The sequence below is a fragment of the Phascolarctos cinereus genome, unplaced genomic scaffold (genome assembly GCF_003287225.1).
Source record: "Phascolarctos cinereus isolate Bilbo 61053 unplaced genomic scaffold, phaCin_HiC Scaffold_9;HRSCAF=440, whole genome shotgun sequence".
NCBI classification, from domain to species: domain Eukaryota; kingdom Metazoa; phylum Chordata; class Mammalia; order Diprotodontia; family Phascolarctidae; genus Phascolarctos; species Phascolarctos cinereus.
The window spans coordinates 172312319-172334775 of record NW_027556402.1 but is presented as its reverse complement, the minus strand read 5'-3'; the positions used below and the strand labels follow the sequence as shown (position 1 = coordinate 172334775).

The 22457-nt window shown below is 36.2% G+C and overlaps 1 protein-coding gene across 1 annotated transcript in view; it reads right to left on the bottom strand.

Moving 5' to 3' along the window:
- The window catches only part of SEPSECS (Sep (O-phosphoserine) tRNA:Sec (selenocysteine) tRNA synthase), a 67991-nt gene that overhangs the window by 15309 nt on the left and 30225 nt on the right, over positions 1-22457 (bottom strand). Inside the window, exons 6-8 of the mRNA XM_020992404.2 lie at positions 16610-16712; positions 11406-11535; positions 11200-11291 (exon numbers count right to left, since the gene is read on the bottom strand). Coding sequence (XP_020848063.1) covers positions 11200-11291; positions 11406-11535; positions 16610-16712 — 325 coding nt within the window. The remainder of the gene's footprint in view (positions 1-11199; positions 11292-11405; positions 11536-16609; positions 16713-22457) is intronic.

The following is a 22457-nucleotide window of genomic DNA, read 5'->3' as shown; positions in this document are numbered from 1 at the left end:
CAAAACACAATAGAAATCTTAGCAAATTTGTTCCATTGCTGGGCGCTCCTTTCCCATTAATGGTCACAGTTTTTCTCATGCTCCCCTACACACTGGGGCCTCTTAATAAAACTTTCAGTTCCTCTTTCTGCTGCAATCAATCAACAACCTCTCCTTTTGGTGGTCTGCTTCATCTAGATCCTGGAGATAATTATCTACCAGTTTTCCCAAATCATTCTCCCACCTTTCTCAAGGAGTTCAATACCTGACTCAGTCTTTCTCTATACTCAAGCTATTCTCTTCTACCTAAAGACTTCAATATACATGTTGGTAAACCTCTTAAATACTCTTGGTCCCCAGTTTACACATGTTCCTAAATCCCTATGACCTATACTTTCACTTCATTTCAGTCACAAGTAAGTCTTATATAGGATATCTTAATTTCATTATTATCTTCTTCCTCTCTTACCACAATCTGTTATCTTTCTCCCTATGCCTCATTCACCTCAAAACTGTTCTTCAACCTCTCAAAACTCATTACTCTGGGCCTCCCTCCTCTCCTAATCTATTACTGCTTCTCTGGCTTCATTTTTCTCCCTTCAAAATACTGATGTGTAGTTAACTGGCTCTACTGCAATTTATCCCAAACCTGAACCCTGCATTACTTCCATCATTTCCCTTCCTCTCTCCTGACTTGCTCTTAATCTTTACACAGCTAGGTAGGGAGATAAGACATATATATATCTAAAAAGAGGTCTAACAATTATGGTATAGTAGAAAAGTGCGCTGAATTTAGACTCATGAGATAAAAGTGCTATCAGGTTGCAGGACTATTGCTGGACAAAGCAGCACAATTATATGGACTAAATCCACTACAAATTTGTATTATCTAATCTAATTATCTAATTAAACCTTCAATTTTGCACAACAATCCTTTTATACTTCCCTTGACACCCTACTGCACTTCCCCTGAGGCTTTTCCAAACATTCATTTTTCTTTTCAAACTGGAATTTACAGTCCTTCTCCCCCCCCCCCCGCCCCAGGAAAAAAGACCACACTTCATACTTTACAAAGAATATTGAAGCCATACATCATAAACATGGAATATGCTTATGCTACTCAATTCTAAATTCAAAATCTCTCAACATCATCCCTAATTCTCCTCCTCTGCTCTAGAGTCTTACAGAAAGGTACTGTCCTTCTTGCCAAGGCCAGCTACTTTACCTGTGTCCTTTGTCCCATTCCCTTCAGGCTTCTCTAGGAGCCTACTCCTTCCATCATCCTCTTTCCTTTCCTAATCTTCCACCAACTGGCTCTTTCCCTACTGCCTTCAAGCATGCCCAGATCTTCAGACTCAAAAAGCATTCATTTGATTCTGCCATCCCCTCTAGCTATCAAACCTATATTCATCCTTTCACAACCAAATTCCTAAAAAAAATTCATTGTCTCTAATTCCTCACTACCCACTTGTTTTAAACACTCTGCAATCTGGTTTCCAAGCTCATCACTCAAACTTCTCCCTCCAAGATTACCAATGATCTTTTGACAAATCCTGACAAATCCAATGACCTTTTTTCAGTCTTCATCCTTCTTGAACGTCCTGTAATATTTGAAACTGTTGACCATTCCCTTCTTATGAATACTCTTTGCCCTAGATTGTACTGACATTGTTCTGCCATGGCTCTTTGCTAACCAGTCCTCCAAGTTCTTGGTATTTTCTATTTAAGTTATCACAAAAACACTACTATCGTTGTGTTTTAGTTCTTCCAGTAGGATGCTGTTCTGTTAACCAATGAACAAAGATCTTGCATCTAGAAAATCAATACTTAAGGCTAATGTTTTAGATGATTTAAAAATTACGATTCTTTATGTCTTCTTTCCCCCTTTTACAATATTCCACTACTATCACAGAAGAGGAAGGGGTCACACAGGACTAGGGACACTTTTAATATTTCTTTTATTCATAGGTTGACATGGCCTAAGAATTCAAAACCTACCCGCCAACCTACAGTGATAAGCCTCTCCATTCTTAGCAGGGTTAGCCCTCACCCCTGTATCACTGGGATCATATTCAAAGCACTAGCAACATTGTACAATGTTCCACGGATTACACTCACTATAGCCAAGCATAGGGGTAGGACTCTGTGGAGCTACTATTATCAGTTTTTCACCAATTAGATGGCAACACCGCTGTTGATATGGGCATGTGATACAAACTAATGTAATTACTTAGCTAAAAGAAGAGCAAAACTCATGAAGCTCTAAGTACAGAGTCAGATAGCAGAACCAACAAAAGGATGGGGTGAAACCATTTTCCAGTATAAGACAACTTAGAATTTTGGCAGGAAAGGTCTGTTTGACCAGAGTGACATCAGAGCACAGTTCAGTGCAGGCTATGCCCCAGTGAGCCAGCAGCAGGCCTTGGGGGTAAATGAGTCAGTAGTTTATGGAACTCTCAGTCCACAGATAGTACGGGAGCTGTACAAATGGTCAGAAGGAGATTACAAGGGATTGTCTACAGGACTATGTACAGGATACCCTGGTCACAGTTCCAGGGTGGAGAAGAATGCTTGTAGCCACTAACAGACCAGAGGATAGGCCAGGAGAGCAGTGACCACACTTCTCAGATCACACTACCTTGGAAGAAACGAAAACTTACTGACCCCCAGAGTGAGCTCTGAAAAAGGCAGCACAAAAAATTGAAGCTTGAGACAGTGGCCCCTCCATCCCAGGAGCAGAACCCAACTTTAATATAAAGTTAAAAGTCAAGAAATAGGCTGAAAAGTGAGCAAACAAAAAAAGAACTGGACCACAGAAAGCTGCTATGGTGACAAGAAAAATATAAACACAAACTCAGAAGATGACAACGAAGTCAAAACAGCTGCATCCAAAGCCTCAAGGAAAATATGAATTGATCCAAGGCCCAAAAAGAATTCCTAGAGGAGCTCAAAAAGGAGTTTGGTTTTTTTTTAAATTTATTTATTTTTAGTCTTCAACAATCACTTTTATAAGATTTTGAGTTCTAAATTTCACGCCCCCCCCAGACAGCACACAATCTGATACACGCTACACATGTCATATTAAACATATTTCCATGTTAGCCATGTTGTGAAAGAAGAATCAGAACAAAAGAGAAAAACCATGAGAAAGGAAAAAAAAAAGAGAGAGACAAAATAGTATGCTTCAATCTGCATTCAGACTCCATAGTTCTTTCTCTGGATGTAGATAGCATTTTCCATCATGAGTCTTCAAAAAGGATTTAAAAAATCAAATAAGAGAGGTAGAGAGAAAATTGGAAAAAGACACTATGCAAGAAAGATTGAACAGCTTGATAAAGGAGGCACAAAAAAAAATACTGAATAACACCTTTAAAAAGAGAATAGGCCAAATGGTAAAAGAAGAAAAAAAAATCCACTGAAGAGAAGAACTCCTTAAAAAGCAGTATTGGACAAATGGAAAAGAAAGCACAAAAGCTCACTGAAGAAAATAATTCCTTAGAAATTAGGAACGGACACGTAGAAGCTAATGACTCCATAAGACTTCAAGAAACAATAAATAAAGTCAAAAGAATGAAAAACTAAAAGAAAATGTGAAATATCTCATTGGAAAAACAACTGACCTGGAAAACAGAGCCAGGAGAGACCACTTGAAAACCATGATCAAAAAAAGAGGCTAGACATCATCTTTCAAGAAACTGTCTGGGGAAACTGCCCTCATATCCTAGAATCTGATGGTAAAACAGAAACTGAAAGAATCCATTGATCACTTCCGGAAAGATATCTCAAAATGAAAACTCTGAGGAATATTATAACCAAATTCTAGAGCTCATACGTCAAGGAGAAAATACTAAAAGCAGCCAAAAAAGCCCCCGTTCAAATATCATGGAGCCACAATCAGGATAAATAAGATAAAGCAGCTTCTACATTAAAAGATCAGTGGGCTTGGAATATGACATTCCAGACAGCAAGAGGACTAGGATTATAACTAAGAATCACTTACTCAGAAAAACTGAATATAATCCTTCAGTGGAAAAAATATACATTCAATGAAATAGAGGACTTGCAAGCATTCCTGATGAAAAGACCGAATAGAAAACATAACTTTCACAGATAAGACTCAAGAGAAGCATAAAAAAAGTAAATAGGAAAGAGAAATCATAAGGGATTCAATAAAGTTAAGCTGTTTACATTCCTACATGGGAAGATAATACTTACAACTTCTAATAACTTTCTCACTATTAGGGCAGTTAGATGGGAGTATACATATACATAGGGCACAAGTATCAGTTAACTGTGACGGGATGATATCTAAAAAAAATAAAATTAAGGCATGAAAAAGGAAGATGCATTGGGAGAAGAGAGAAGGGAGAGGTAGAATAAGGTAATTTATCTCAGAAAAAAAGAGGTGGGAAGGAGCTTTTAGAGTAGAGGAGAACTGGGGGAAGGGGGTGTGGTGGCAGACAATTCTTGAACCTTACTCTCATCAGAATGGGCTCAAAGAAAATAGACACTCAGTTGGGTACAGAAATCTATGTTATTTTACCTTCAGGAAAGCAGAAGGGGAAGGCAATAAGAGAAGGGGGAGGGGCTGACAGAAGGAAGGGCGGACTGGGGGAGGTAATGGTCAGAAGCAAAACATTTTTTGAGAAAGCGAAAAAGAACAGGATGGAGGGAAATTCACAATTAGTAATTATTAACTATGGAAAATTTTTTGCAAATTTCTGTGACAAAGGCCTCATTTCTCAAATATATAGAGAACTGAGTCAAATTTATAAAAATACAAGTTATTCTCCAATAGATAAATGGTCAAAGGATATAAACAGGCAGTTTTCAGATGAAGTAATCAAAGCTATCTACAGTCACATGAAAAAATGTTCTAAATCATTATTGATTAGAGAAACAAATCAAAACAACTCTGAGGTACTACCTCACACCTATCAGATTAGTTAATATGACAGAAGGGGAAAATGACAAATGTTGGACGGGATGTGGGAAAATTGGGACGCTAAAACACTGTCGGTGTGATTGTGAACTGACTGAACCATTCCGGAGAGAATTTAGAACTATGCTCAAAGTGCTATAAAACCATGTATATCTTTTAACCCAGCAAATACCACGATTAGGTCTGTGTCCCAAAGAAATAAAAAACAAAAAGGAAAAGGAGATATAGATAGATAGATAGATAGACAGACAGATAGATATATAAAAATATTTATAGCAGCTCCTTTTGTGGTGGCAAAGAATTGGACTTTGAGGGTATGCCCATCAATTGGCTAAAGGCTGAACAAGATGTGGTGTGTGACTGTGATGGAAAATTACTGTGCTTAAGAAATGAAGTCCAGGATGCTTTCAGAAAAACCTGGAACTGATGCAATGTGAAGTTTATGATTACATGAACTGATGCAAAATGAAGTGAGCAAAACCAGGAGTAAACAATAATAGCAATATTGTATGATGAACAATTGTGAATAACTTTGCTGTTCTCAGCAATACAATGATCCAAGACAACTCTGAAGGACTTATGATGAAAAATGCTATCCACCTCCAGAGAAATAACTGATGGGAGACTGAATGCAGAACAAAGAAAATTTTTTTTTAATTTTCTTTTTCTTGGGGTTTTTTTGGTCTGTTTTCTTTCATAAAAGGACTAACATGGAAATGTTTTGTATTACTGAACATGTATAATCTATATTAAATTGCTTGCCTTCTCAATGAGTTGGGAAGGAAGGAGAAAAGGAGGGAGAGAATTCAGAATTCAAAATTTTTAAAAATGAATGTTAAAAATTGTCTTTACATGTAATTGTGGGAAATTTTTTAAAATAAAATAACAATTTTAATTGAATATAAATTTTAAGAATGGAATATGGTAGCAAGATAGAATCTGCTTTGTGGTTAATCATGATTCAAAAGGCATTTATTAAATGCCTACCTACTTTGTTCCAGGGACCATGTTAGATACTGTAGATAAAAAAAAAACACAAAATTACAAATAAATACAAAACACAAAAACATTAAATAGTCCCTGCTTTCAAGGATACAATAGAGACACAAAGAAGTAAATATGAAATACATATAGAGCAAATACAAACTTCAGCATGGAAGGCAGTAGCAATTTTGGGGTCAGGAAAGACTTCAAGTTGGACACAGCAAGTGAGCTGATCTTGAAGGAATATGGAAGGGAGCGTCTAAAAGGAATGAAAAGGAAAGTGCATTCCTCATGTTCTATGAAGAACAGACTGCAGAACAGACAAAGAAATAAGAAATGAAAAGTCCCATACAGGAATGGCAAATAGACCAGCTTGGCTAGAATGTAGGATTTTGAAAAGCAGTGTTCAGTTTGGAAAGGTAAGCTGGAACCAAATTGTAATTAATGGTATATTTCTATTCTGTAAAGCAAGAAATCACTCTATTTGTTAATATGTATTATTTGCTACAGAATTTCATTTTTTTGTGAGGGGGCAGCTAGGTGGTGCAGTGGATAGAGCACTATTTCAATACACATCTTTTTGAGTCTAACTTAGTCAATAAGTCTCCCTTTAGACAACTTGCCAACCTTTTTTTTCCCTTTGAACTCAATTGTGTTTATGTCTTTTGAAATTTCATTTATGAGAGTTTCCCATCCCCTCTTAAGGATGACATTCCTCGTAAAATTTTAGGATGTTGGATATTACTTGTTTTTTCTGAGTCCTCTGAAATATGTTCCCTCAAAATATATAAGAAATTTTGCTTTAGGGCAGCTAGGTGGCACAGTGCACCTGCCCTTGAGTCAGGAGCCAAACACTTGACACTTACTAGCTTTGTGACCCTGGGCAAGTCACTTAACCCCAACTGCCAAAAAAACAAAAAAAACCCCAAGAATTTAATTTTTTGTGTATTCCTAAATAAAATGTGAAAATGTGTACTATAAACAAATACCAACTGACTTCTTTTGCAGAATGTAAAAAACTAAACTGTATCTGAAATAGTTAATGAGACGGAAGTTTTGTGGTTTGGGGGGTATAAGACAGTATGGCAAAGGAATTACTTAAGGCTTCTGTTAATCTGTTAGAGTTAATGAATGATTAAGTAAAATCCAGTAACTGTTGCTGTCACTTTAATTTCAATACAAAGTGTACAAGAAACAGAAATAATACCATCTGAGTATAAAATATCATGGTTCTTTGCTATGACAACATGCACACGCACAAATCTTAAGAGCTTCTACTTTACCAAGTATGTTTTGCAATTAAAAACTAATTATTTAAAATTTTAGAGAAAAGTCACCATGCTAGGGCTATGTATTATACTCTTTTTACTAAGTAGGAAATGAGTTAACCAAAACTGAAAGGAAAAATGAAGAGAAAGATAGTAATCACTATAAAGAAATAAATTTAACCCCCAAAAATCTTTGGTAAGTCTAAATAACCAAGTTTACAAAACAGCTAAATTCTCATCAAAACATAAATTGTGAAAGTACACATGAAATTTAGCAAAGCCCACCAAGTCACGTCAATCAACCATCTTGGAGGGTTAAACAAGTAAGACTACCAATTTTCTTCCACGAGTACACAGATAAAAGGATAATATTACTCTAATTAAATGGGGCAACCTAAAATATAAACACTCGTCTTCACTATCTTGTATTTTCTTCCTAGTCCCAAATGAAGTATTCCTGAAGAGTTTCTGATAGGTATGTGAGACCTAAATCTCAGGCTAATCAACACAAGCTAATATTCCTAAACAGGGCACACCAATAAGCAAAATAATGAATTGTGCTAATTTTCATGCTTCTATTCCCAAAAGGTATTAATAAATAAAACCTTCAATCTTGATTCTTGTATTCCCCAGAACTCACTATATCATCATACTCATTGTTTGCTGGTTGTTTCTGGTGTTTTCTCTCCCCAAATAAGACTGCTGCTCCTTTAAGACAAAGTACAATGACACAAACACAACTGAAACACAATGACTTTTCAAACAAGATTCTTGCTCACACATGAGTTTTTAGGGTTAAGTCTCACCACAGCATGATTAGACCTCCAAGAAACTTCAGGTCATCTAGCCCAACCCATAATCATAGGAAATCCCCAATATGATATACCTGTCAAGTAGTCAGAACCATTCTTAACACTTCCAACTTCTTTCCAACTCCAACCCAGCATATATAATGCCACTACATTTTTCAATACCTCGAAAGATATCCAAAGTGACATCACGGATATGATTATTTCTTCCACTAATGTAGAATGAAACTTCATCTACGCCTTAGTAGATTAAATAATTTCATGAGTACTATTACCAAAAAATTCAGCTTTTCAGTGCTGAATCCTCTCCACAGTTAACTAGGCTATAGTACACTGACAGGACCATACTCAAAGCTTTTCCATTTGGTAGGTGAGACCAGAGTTTGTACTGTGCTGGCAGAGCTTTCAAGAAGCCAAGGTTCCTTCCATCCCATGAGGAATCAGAGTGACACTTTAAAGTGGTTAATCTTCCTAGAACACTGCATTATCACTTTCTTGTTCAAAAGCCTACAACAACTCCCAGCTATCTATGAGAATGACCCAAACCATTTTACTTTGCATTAAGATCCTCTAAAATCTGTCTGCAGTCTACTTCTCCAAATTCATCCCTTGCTACTAACTATCTTACCAGACTGGCCTGCTCACGGTGTCTTGAATACACTCTTCATATTCCTATTTCCAAGACACTGCTTACCTTGTTGCTTCTGCCTAAAAGGACTTTCCCTTCTTTTTTCCTCCCTTAATGTCTAACCAACTTTTTATGCTACTAAATCTAATAGCAATGCCTCTGTAAAGCATTCACTGATCACTATTAGTGATCTCTCCTTCCTGATCTCTCCTCCTTCCTGTTTTCTAAATTCTGTAACATTCATTTAGTGTTTATTATGTAGCATGTGGCAGTAAAATCACAGAATTCAGGTTGTAAAGGCTTTGGTTTCATCTTATTCAACTCTCTCACTTTACACAAACTGAGGCCTAAAGAGGTAAAGTTACTTGTTCAAGGTCACATAACTAGTTAATGGCAGAACCAAGATTAGAACTATGGTTTCTTGCCTCAGTCAAGTACACTTTTCACCATACCATAATTACTCATCATCTTTTTGTGTATATGTCTTATCTCCCCAACTAAGCCAGTGAGGACTAAGAGTTTAAATCCTTGCTTCCCTTAATTGGCCCTGAAGGCTAAGTTGGCTCAATTAATTAAGTACTTATTAATCATTTAGAGTAGAGGTATCAAACACAACATTTCAATACAGCTAGAATTAGATTAAAATGTAATTGGGAAATACTTAACAAAACAAACAAAAAACTCTGAAAAATGACATTTTAAAACTGAACCAATACATGGCTTGCAAGACATCCTTATGTAGAGAGGAGTGGCCCTGTTTCTATTTCAGTTTGACACCAGTGATTCAGAGGACAAGTTAAGGTGAAACAGACAACTGCCTCTGACACACTGTGAGGGGAACAGAGTTTCATATGTTTAACTGCATTCAAATGCATTCCTGAAAAGTCCGTAATACTTATATAGAGTCTTAGTTTCCAAATGAATAACATTCAAAATTATACGTTATTAGGGAAAATGTTATCTCTAAGACAATCAAATTTCAATCTTTGGGACTAGAATCCTTTTTTCATCATGGACAGTATTTTATTCTGATGACTGTCCTATAAACGAACAAGATTTTCCTTCCCCTATTTCATTATGTCTGAAATTCTTGTGTCTTAAATGTTTAACGTCTTTATTTCCGCACCTGTACTAGGTAAAACTTTTTCAGTTATCTGGCGAGTTGCTAATTATTACAGTATACTCCTTTGGGACACGGTCTCAGAAAAAAAGGAGAGGACTCTCCAGTGTGACAGAGTAATTCTAGGGTCAGCTTCTTGGACAACAAGTATTATTTGTAGAAGTTAAATACTCAAACCATTACTCAACACCTAATTTTTGTCTGATCCTGAGTATGAATGCACTAGAAATGTGGCCAAGAAAACTTAATATCTTATGTAAACATGAAATTCTATAGTATTGTATAGGTAAATTTTCTGTATTCTTTTTTTTTTTCAATTTTGGAGGCAATGGGGGTTAAGTGACTTGCCCAGGGTCACACAGCTAGCTAGTAAGTGTTTGAGGCTGGATTTGAACTCAAGCCCTCCTGACCTCAGGACCGGTGCTCTATCTAGTGTGTATAGGTAAATTTTCAAGTAAAATATGAAAAAAAAAATCGTTCCTTGCCTTGGTTCAATTCTTTATGTTGGGTTGCTACTATAGGACAAATACAATAATATTTACAAATTCTAATAAGTCCATTTATTTTAAGGAATACCAAAAGCAACTATATTCCAGTACCCAAAATAATTTAGACAGTATTATTGGAATTCAGTGCCAGGGGACTTGATTTTTAATTCCACATATCTTAATATATAAGTATTGTTATGATAAAATAATTGTTGTTCCATGGGTTGATTCTAAAAATTGAGTGGGAACAGAGAAGACCAGGCAGAATTAAACACAGAACTCCCCACTTAACACTTATGTTACTGCGTATCTGTCACATGCATGGGATGACAGGCTGAGAAGTTACAATGAACGGAAACTATTTGTTTAGGCAGCTACCTTTACAACCAGCTTCTGAAAGATCCTTCAGACAGGTGATACACTTAATCTCCCACAACTGTTACTCACTAGGCCCACCACAAACTATACCTATTCTCTTGGACTGATTATTAAATAAGTTTTCAGAGACAATGATAAAACAAAAACTTTAAAGGTTTCTTGCCTTTCCATAACAATAATGAAACCAGCTTTTGCAAGGGCAGATTTGTGGAGTAAGGTAAAGTGTCAAATTCATTCTCTAGCACCTCCCCTCCTGGCTGAATCCTCAAGACCTCAACAGCTCTTCAATCTTAGGACAGAAATGTAAACAAAAATTCTTTAGCATCTTCTTGCTATGTAAGAACCTCCACCTTTAAGTGGTATTGATCAGAACTGTAATTAGGCCAATTGGAAGTTGCAGTAGTTGGTTTTTTTTTTCCAGAAATGACCCATATATCCTTGGTACTAAGTACATGCATTTTCATTGTGTCCAGATCACAGAAAGTCCCGTAGGCATTGATACTAGCAAAAATCAACACTCCTAGCTCCTCCCAGACAACAGTCACACACAGTAACAGGTGGTATTGCAATATACAATATATTTACAATTAAAAACACGTTTACCTTTCTGTCTTTTAAAAGCTTCTTATAGCCATTCGATCCCAGTGATAGTAAGGTAATGACAATATCTAAAGCTGGGGAAATTGAGGCTCTTCCTGAAATAATAAAAAACAGATTACTCTCATAAAAAGACAGCACTCTGGGAAAGAAAAGCTATCACAGGGGCAAAATAAGTGCAATTTCTTCTGAAGGACAATTAGTTTATTTACCTGGATACATCTTGCTGATTTCTTGAATGAAGGAACCACCGAAGCCAGCAATGATAGCACCACCTACTGGAACCATAAAATTTTTGTCCAAGCTCTGAACGAAGGCATCTATTCTACCTACTCGAGCACCCTAAAATCAAATGACATGAAATATTAAATATTTATTGCTATAGGTTACCATCAGATACATAATAACTGGAGTAAGAAATACCAAGGAATATTATTAAAATAAGTACAAATTAAAAGAAGTAAAATAAAAATAGTTTTCTTACAGGCTTAATTCTGCTAGTTAGCAGAATTAAATATTAGTCTTAAAGTTTACTATTCATCAAGTCAATGGTATATTTAGCTCCATTTTTCCTAGAATTGTGGGAATACAAAAAGAATAAGATTCCTATCCTCAAAGATAGGATAGTCTAGCAAGCAAGTCCATTTCCAGCATCATGGTCAGTCTGTTCGAAGGCATAAGACGGCATGCCAAATTTGGGGAGTAGCAGAGTAGGCCAGTTTGGCTAGAAGGTAGAGTACATGATTGGGAACAATGAGAAATAAGCTTGGAAAGGTAGTCTGGAGCCAGATTGAGAAGAGCCTCAAATGCTATTAACAAATGTCCAACTGAATAATAAAAGTTCCAAGTAGGAATTGAACTGTGGCTCAAAGAAATCTAAGACTTGGACTTGCAGAAAGTATACCAAGAGAGTATTCCATTTAGGTGAAATATCATAAACTAATACAAAGAAGCAAGAATGAGCATGACATATATATAATGCATATGGCATATATAACAGAATAGTAACTTCAGTAGAAGATTCATGCTTTTCCACTCTCCCTGGAAAACCAGAGAAAAGGAGATAAGCACCCCAAGAGGAAAGGTCTCAGAAACAAAGACTGAGGAGATGGCATGGGGCCTGTAGGGTCTAGGTAAAAAAATGAAGAACATATGGAAAGTTAAGCCATTCTCACTGGTTAAAAATCACTGGAACTTAGCTCTGAGTCTTATGGGCACACATTTACATTATATCACTTTCATCTCTCAGCTGTTATTTAGAATGAATCCTTTGGGGGGGGCAATCAGGGGTAAATGATTTGCCCAGGGTCACATAGCTAATAAGTGGCTGAAGCTAAAATTGAACTCAGGTCCTCCCGACTGTAGGGCCAGTGTTCTATCTAATGCACCACCTAGCTGCCCCAAATTATTCTTAACAGCTAATATTCCAATATACTTCAATATTTGTCTCAGCAAATAAGAAATACAATGCAATAGAAACTTAGAAACTTTAATTACTCCATACAAACATAGGAGTCACTGGTCTCCCAAAGCACACATCCAAGATTTAATCGTTAAGTACCAATAGTATTTTCTACACCTAAAGAAAGCAGCTCTGACCATTGTCTGTAAGATTCAGGATGACTAAACAGAATCCAAAGAAGGTCCACAATTATCCATCTGGACAATAACTGCTCGAAGCTCCTAGTGAATTGGATTCCTGTTTTACGTGAATACTTTAAACACAAAATTTTGCTTTAAGTATGATGCAAAATAAAACAAGACAAAACTTTATCTGTAAGATCAAAGAAACAATTGGTTCTGTTTTACAAATCCTAAAAGTAATACTTCTCTGTATAATTCTCTACACACAATTATTTTTAAATTATTTAATTCTATTGCTAACAAACATTTTCAAGTAAAAATTTGAATGGCAATAAGTCCTACTGACAACTAGAAAACTTGAAAATGGGAAATATGAAATTAAATCCTAGTCCTAGACTATACAACCTGTGCTTTACCTTAATATGCTTCAGTCCCCTCCCTCATCTGATAAATGATACTATCTATCAAGTACTGCTCAGACAGATTTTTCTTTATTTGCATCCACAAATTTCCTATAAATATGGATTATAACCATATTTTAACCTATAGCTCCGTATCTGCTCTTTATAACACTTGGGAAGAACACAGGGACTATATTTTGCTTGTATGGAGAGTATGTTTTCTTTTAATGTTATTGCCTTTTGCTTCTCTTCTCTGACTTCTATAATTTGCATTCCCAAATCCCTTGTTCTTTTGTTTGTTTGTTTCTTTGGTGAGACTAGCCACTGCAAATTCAAATTTTTCTATTCTGCCAATTATTTGTATTTTGCCAATAATCCAGAAACACAGGCCATAAATTCTGCTCTCACAATTCTCATTTCTCTTTTAAATTACTCAGGAATGACATTTTATCATTCCATGCTCTACTAAAAATACATAGGGTTAAAGGGAACAGGACCTATCTGTACAAGAGCATTTACAGTGGCTCTTTTTGCAGTGGCGAAGAATTGGAAATCGAGGGGATATCCATCAATTGAGGAATGGCTGAACAAGCTGCGGTATATGACTGTAACAGAATACTATTGTGCTATAAGAAATGAGGAGCAGGATGATTTCAGAAAAACCTGGAAAGACTTAAATGAACTGATGCAGTGAAGTGAGCAGAACCAGAACATCATACAGATGTACAGCAATATTGTATGATGAAGAACTGTGAATGGCTTAGCTATTCTCAGCAATACAATGATCCAAGACAATCTCAAGGACTCATGATGAAAAATGCTATCCCCCTCCAGAGAAAGAGCTGGTGAAGTGTGAATAAAGACTGAAGCATACTATTTTTCACTTTCTTTCTCTCTTTTTTTTTGGTTCAAGTTTTCTTCCACAAAATGACTTAACATGGAAATGTTTTGCATGATGCCACATTTATAAACTATATATCAGGTTGCCTACTGTCTCAGGGAAGGGAAAAGGGAAAGAAAAAGAGAGGGAAAGAATCTGGAACTAAAAAAATGTTAAAACCTGGTTTTATATGTAATTATGAAAAAAACAAATTACTTTTTAAAAAAGGAGAAAAAAAGAAAATACAGAGGGATCCTCTGCCTTCCTCAGATTTAAATCATTTTCCCTTATTTTACAGCATTTGTTCATAAATGCTGAACTCATTTGCTGGATCTAAAAACCATATTTCCTTCAGCTAGTATGTTTTTCTTACTGGTTTATCTACTTAGGCTCATGGTCTTTTGAGTTTTTTTCTTCATGAGATCTTCGGTATTTTTAGTCTTTTTTTCATTTATTTTCCCCTATTGCTCACTTGCTGACTCCCTTCCCCCTCTGATGATGGTTTCCCTGGGGGCTGGATCTCCAAGTGTCTCAGTCTCCTCCTATTCATATTTTGTTCACATTTTATCAGCCTAGGTCTCTGCTTTGGGGGGACAGAATTAGTCCTTGCTGGATCCTGGGGCTCTTTCTCTCAGACTTAGTGAAACGCTACATAGCCCTTCACACATTGTGTCCTGCTCTGTTCCCTCTGGTCCTCAGTCCTCTGACCCAACAATAAAGAACACTGCCACCCTTCTACTATCAGCCTGGACAAATTTCTGCTGCTTGAATTTTTAGGAATTTGGATATGTGCAGATATCTGGGCAGAGGCAGGGATCAGAGTATAGAGAAGAGCTCTACTGCAAGCCTAGACACATGTTCTGCCCCACTCCCTCTGTTCCTCTGCTCTCCTGCAGAGCTGGGTTGCAGCACATCATTATCATCATGCACTGGCAATCATGACCTCAGCACATTTTTTGGAATTTGGAGCTTGGATCTCCAGGCACTAGAAATGAAGGTTAGTTAGGATATGGGGTTGCCTTCTGTCATAAGCCCATGGGCTGGGTTAGTGCAGCCTTGCTGCTAAAAGCATGGTGGGCAGTGGAAGAGGGGGTGCTGAGTGTGTACAAGTTCGGTGTTAGTTCACAGAGTTTTTGTCTTGTTTGGGTTCTTAGTGATCTAGATCAGAGGTACCAAATACACGTCCCCAGCCCACAGAACACCTGAGTGCAGTTAAAACCAGATTAAAATGCAATTGCAAAATATTTAACAAAATAAATAAAAATATGATAAAACATAGATACCGTTACATTTTAAAACAAAGTTAATATGTGGCCTAATGATATACTTATGTACAGTTTAATGGCCCCTGTTTCTATCTGAGTTTGACACCACTGTCCTAGACCATGGAGAGAGATGAAATTGCTTTGTCTCTGATGCATGGTCTGGAGAAGTTTGGAGAGTTTGTGAGGATCAGAGAAAATGTCTAGTCTTCCATCTTGTTGGTCATGTGACCTAGAAGTCCAAACATAGAGAATAAAAGCTACTCTGAGATCAAAAGCCTAACACTCACATGGAATCAGAAACAGAGTAGTAAAGAAGCTACACCTTAACTCTTTAAATCTTTAACATCCTTTGTAAATCACTATTTTTGATTACCCCATGACCCAAGTTGACCATGAACAAATCCCAAGACTAGCATAATGAAGAAAAAAAAATAATAGACCCACAGAATGAGGTAAAAACAGCTAAGAACACAAGTGTTAAGGTCAGAGTTACATTTTCACAATCTCAGGCTACTAAATATTTCTTAAGACGTCCCAAAAGAAAAAACTGAGACCACACTGCAAGCAAAAATGGCAAGAAGTAATGTACCAGTAAGCAAAACTTTACACCAGCACTCCCATTCCTTCATCATAAAGACAAATACATGACAATGAAGAGCAGACTGAGGTCAACATATTTTAGTTGGGAAAAGTACTGACAGATAATCGAAGGTCTAGAAATAATTGCTGTTGGGTACCCGAACCTTAGTCCACATCTTGAGGTCATGATGTCAGTAAGAAAAAGTCTGCTGTAAAAATGAAAGAGTCTGAAGGTAACACATAGTCACAGAATAGAAGAACTGTGGAGATCATTTACCTCAACCTTTTCATTTCAAGCATTCCTCAAGGTCATTACAGTCAGTACATGGCAAAGCTACAACATGAACCAGTCATCTGGTTTTTCTGTGGTAAAATATGAGTACTCCTCGAGTTACACTGAGATGGGAGTAAGAAGTAGGAGTACTGGATTTCTCCCCATTCTAAACACATAAAGGAAGACTTGAGCTCTAGGTATCCCTCTTAAAAGAATAAAATTTATGCATCTATGTGTTTTCACTTCCTCTTTCTCTATGACCTTATTCTGGCCTTCACACTCTCTAATTCTAGACTTTTCAGAACTGATATTCTAAGCTCTGATGATTAATATGTAACAGAAGTAGTATAAGCACTACAAAAGTACCCTGTTTTTAAAAGATAAACTTTATTACACTTGAAAACTTAATTTTTAATTAAAAACTATTTTTTACCTGTTGTATGAGATGCATACACTTTGAAGATTGTACTCCATAGGCATTGTTGACTATATGTGGAATATCATAATTAGCACATATCACAGCCAGTTCTTCTAATCTATAAACATAAAAATATAATTTAGTGACACTCATATGGTATACTGTAAACTTACAGTATTCAAATTATTCTTTGATTTAACAGTATTCAGCTTTCATCTTTATAGCAATAAAGTTCAATGACTGACACAAGTGGAACACAAATATACTAAAAGTCATTTTGTTATTTTATAGCAACAAGCAAAGGACTTTTCAATTCAAGTAATGATATCAGGTGATAAAAGGTAGCACATATTTAGACAATTTTAATATAACTGTCTAACACACTAAAAAAGTAAGTTCTGACCTGTGTCAAACTAGTGAAGCATTTTTAAATCTCTACTTAATTGTGTATATTGACCAAAAAAAAATTAAGAGCTAAATTTTTATGACCAAGAAATCAAATTTGCCAGTCACAAATTACAAAATACTTTAAATTTATTTTTATATGTTGGTACCAACTTTTAAAAACTTTTTAGATAATTAAGATACTGAGGATACTTTAAAGGAGATATCCTTTCAACTATAAATCTAAAATACTGTTATTGAGAGAGTTTAAAAATTTATAGTGAAAATTTGATAACCTATGAAAAAGTTAATAGCTTTAGACCAAAGCCTAATAAGAAGATGCCCCTTCACAGAACTAAAAGCCACTTTTGATATTACTTGTTCAGAACCCTTATCAACTGTATGAACCTAATAAAGGAATTTTTTTTGCTTATGTGAAATATAAAAGAATCTATATTATATTAACGCAGTTTTGGCCAAAATTAATGCAAATGCAGTATTTGTTTCCTTGATGCTAATGAAAGGAGTACTGCAGTTTGACAGAAGTTAATGCCTATAAAGGGAGACAATATGAAGCTACGACTGGAAACGCAAGATTATAGACTGCTTTAAATGCCAGACAAAAACAGTCTGTAAAATCATTTTGGTTATTGTGTAAATCATTTCTTTTTATAAGATGTAATCTTTTTTAAAAACTAAAAAAAAGTATAATACTGCTATATCTGTAACTTTCAAATGACCTGTCTGAATTTCTGTTAAATGAAAACATTTCAGTATTAATTTTTAAAAATAAAACCTATAAACAAATTTACATACAACTGCTTCTCACATGAACAATTAAAGGGAAATAGTTTTTAAACACATTATAAATCCTAGAAAACATACAAAGTTTCTTTCTAAACTATAATAAAAATTAAATGAAGAATAAAAATAGCTCCTAGATTATCTCCTGGAAGAGGAACTACAATAATACAAAAATATTATTAAAGGGCATTAAGTGCATCTCAGATAATTTGAAGTAGCTATCCAGTAACCATCTCAAACTCAGTATGTCCAAAAGGGAACTTACTATTTTTCTCCTGAAGTTTAAACCAGGAGTGGGAAACCTGTGGCCTTCTAGGTCCTTGGGTGCAGCCTTTTGACTGAGTCCAAGTCCAATAATCCTTTTATTGAGGGGATTTTTTTCTGTGAAGTTTGGATTCAGTCAAAGGGTCACATGTGGCCTCAAGACCACAGGTTCCCCACCCCTGGTCCTCCCCTACCCCCAACCTTCATTATTTTTATAGAGAGCAACACCACCCTTTCAGTCCCACAGGCTCACAACCTAGAAGGCATCCTGGACTCCTCACTATCTCTTACCTCCCCATATCCAAACTGTTAGCAAGGCCTATTGATTTCACCTCTGCAAAATCTCTCGAATATGCCCCCTTCTATCCTTTGATGCTACTACCACTCTACTGCAGGACCTCATCACATGGACTATCACAGTAGTCTGCTGTGGATCTGCCTGCCTCAAATCTTTCCCCACTTTAATCTATGCTCCATTCGGCCATTAAAGTGTAGGCCCAATCACTCCCCTACTCAATAAACTCAAGTGACTTCCTATTGCCTCCAGGAGCAAATAGAAAACACTTTGTTTGGCATTCAAAGCCCTTCATAACCTAGCCCCCTTCTACTTTTCCAGTCTTCTTCGCTTTACCTCATGAGACATATTCTTTGATCCAGTGACACTGGTTTCCTGGCTATGCCACAAACAAGACAATCCATCTCTCAGGTATGGGGTTTTTCTCCAGCTGTTGCCTATGCAAGGAATGTTCTACCTCCGCCGTTTCCAATACTAACCTGCCAAACTTTCTTTAAATCTCAACTAAAATTTCAACTTCTACAAGAAGCCTTCCCTATCCCTCCTTCATTCAAGTGCTTCCCCTCTATTAATTATTTCTATTTATCCTGCCTATAGTTTGCTTTTTATATATTTGTTTGCATGTTGTCTCCCCCATTAGATAGCTCCTAAAGGGCAAGGACTGATTTTGCCTCTTTCTATATCTTCACTGCTTAGCACAATGATGACATGTAGTAGGTATTCAATAAATGTTTATTGGTTGACTGAAGTTTAAAACAACATTTTTAGATTGGCAACAGCAACTGCAACTTTCTAAGCCTATCTTTATGTTGCAACAGAGCTGAATTTGCATTGGTAAAAAAGAATATTCATACCAACAAATTCTGGTCACTTGAAATGCTGAAGTAATATATAATTATACTGTATTAAGTATAACTATAAAATTAATTATGATTATAATTATAAAATTAATTTATCTGCGAAGACATATTTGTTGTTAGTCTAGTTCCTTACCATTCAATCTCAGGGATATAAGATATAGAAGATAGTATATGTAAAATGCCTGGGAAATCTTCAAGCACTATATACATATTAACTATTATCATTATTATTAGGCTGGTGAAAAATCTGATTACCTGTTCATTTTTTCAGCCAAATACAAGGTCATATAAAAACATCAAAGAAATTTGTAAAATATTATAGAAGTTATTTCTAACACCTGTGAATTTTTCAAGAACTCAAGCTACAAAAGATCTCTAATCAGAAATAATGATTCAACAGCTAAATTGACATAAATTTATATTACTGTTAAGATAACATAATTACTCATATCTACATGTAGAATTTTGTAACACAGTCAGTCAATAAACATTTCTTAAAAGATTCTCATGCACCAGAGACAGGCACAGGGATACTGGGAATACAAATACAAGCAAAAATAAACACAATCTCTGCCCTCAGTTAGCTTACATTCTAATAAGTGAAGACAACATATAAAAGGGAGCTGAGAAGGGAGTGGGGAAAGAGAAGGTACCCATACAGTAGAATGGTGGCAAAGTCTGTCAAGTCAGGAACAGGCTATGAGAGGGGTGAAGGATGGCTGGCCTCAGCCTCTCCTCAAAATAGAAGTTTCAGGAAGAACTCACCAATGGGAAGAAGGGGTCCCAGGTGTTGAGGAATCTTCCAGAGTAAAAAGGTACAAGAAGAGGGGGGATCTTCCAGGGTGAGAAGATAACTGTAGCATGGTGGTGAAGTCTGAAAAGTCAGAAACAGGCTGGGAGAGAAGACTTTTTTTTTCCTTTTAAAAAAAAATTTTTTTTTTTTTAGTTTTTCTCTTTAAATTTTGAACTTAGATTCTCTCCTTCCCTTTCACCTCTCCTCCACCCACTGAGAAGGGAAACAATATGATATCAATTATACACGTGAAATCATGGAAAATATATTTCAATATTAGCCATATTGCAAAAAAAAAAAAGGTCAAAAAAAGAGAAAGAAAATTATACTTCAATTTGCACTCAGAGTTCATCAGTTCTCTCTCTGGAGGTGGATGGGATTTATCATGAGTCCTTTGAAACTGTCTTGAATCACTGTGTATTTATCAGAGTAGCCAAGTCTTTCAGGTTGATTATCTTTACAACATTGCTGTTACTGTGCACAATGATCTCCAAATTCTTCTCGCTTCACTTTTCATCAGTTCATATAGGCCTTACCATGTTTTTTCTAAAACCTCCTCTCCCTGATCATTTCTTACAGCATGAAAGTACTCTATCACAATCATATGCCACAACTTGTTCAGCCACTCCCCAATTAATGAGCATCCCTTCATGTCCAATTCTTTGTCACCACAAAAAGAGCTGCTTATTATAAATATTTTTGTACTTAAAGGTTCTTTTCCTTTTATCTCTTTGGGGTATAGACCTAGTAGTCGTATTGCTTGATCAAAAGGTATGCACAATTTTATAACCCTTTGGATATAGTTCCAGACTGTTCTCCAGAATGGTTGGACCAGTTCACTACTCCACCAACAATTCATAATACCTATTTTCTCTCATCCTCTCCAGTATTTGCCATTTCTGGTTTTTTTTTTAATTTTTTAGTTAGGCAATGGGGTTAAGTGACCTGCCCAGGGTCACACAGCTAGTAAGTGTTATGTGTCTGAGGCTGGATTTGAACTCAGGTCCTCCTGAATCCAGGGCCAGTGCTCTATTCACTGCACCACCTAGCTGCCCAGTATTTGCCATTTCTGATAAGTACAAGGTGGTACCTCAGAGTTGTTTTGTCTTTCTTTAATAAATAGTAATCTAGAGTATTTTTTCATGTTACTATAGATAGCTTTGATTTCTTTTTCTGAAAACTGCCTGTTTATATCCTTTAACCATTTATCAATTGGGGAATGGTTCTTATTTTTATAAATTTGACTCAACTCCCTATATATTTGAAAAATGAGGCATTTATCAGAGAAACTTGCTGTAAATTTTTAAAAATAATTACTCCATTGTCTACGGTACTTTTTAGCAAAATGTGGCTTCTCTGATTATGTTCTTTCAATTAGGTTTAACTTTGCTTCTGCTTTGTCTGAGAATATGATTGCCAACTCTGCCCTCTTCACTTCAGCTGAAGTGACTCTGACTCAACCTTTCATTTCAACTGGCTTTCTGTCCCAGGTGTGTCTCTTGAATACAACACATAGTTGGATCTAGTTGCCAATCCATTCTGCTACCCACTTCTACTCTATGGGAAGTTAGCTCATCCCATTCACATTCACAGTTATGACTACTCTCTGTGCATTTCCCTCCATCCCATTTTCCTGTTTATCCTTCTCTTTTTATTCTCTCCCTCCTCAAAAGTCTGTCTTACTTCCAACCAGTGCCTCCCCTAATCCATCCTCCCCTTTAAAACCTCACCCCATATCTCTCATCTCCTTTCCCATCCTATCTCCCAACTGGGCAAGACAGATTTCTATACCCAACTGAATGTGTATATATATTCTTCCCAATTTGAACCAATTCTGATGAGAGTGAGGTTCAAGCATTGCTTACCATCTTCCCCTGCCCCTTTTCCCCCTTCACTATAAAAACTCTTCCTTGCACACCTCCTTTATGTGAGAAAATTTATCCCATTCTATGTCTCCCTTTCCCCTTCTCCCAGGGCATCTCTCTTTCTTACCCTTACATTCTTTTTCTTGGAGATTATTCCAACATAACTGACTCATAACCTTGCCCTCTGTGTAGGTACACCCCTTGTAACTGCTCTAATAATTATAAAGTTCTTAGGAGTTACATGTATCATCTTCCCACAAAGAAAGGTAAATAGTTTAACTCCATTGAGTCCTGTATAATTGATTACTTTTTCATGTTTACCTTTTTATGCTTCTCTTGAGTCTTATATCTGAAAGTCAATTTTTCTATCCTGCTCTGGTCTTTTCATCAGTAATGTTTGGAGGCCATCTATTTCATTTAATGTTCATTTTTTCCCCCTGAAGAATTATACTCAGTTTTGCTGGATACAAGAGTGGGGAACCTGCAGTCTTGAGGCCACATGTGGCCTTCTAGGTCCTTGGGTGTGGCCTTTTAACTGAGTCCAAGTTTTACAGAATAAATCATATTATTAAGGGGATTTGTTCTGTGAAGTTTGGAT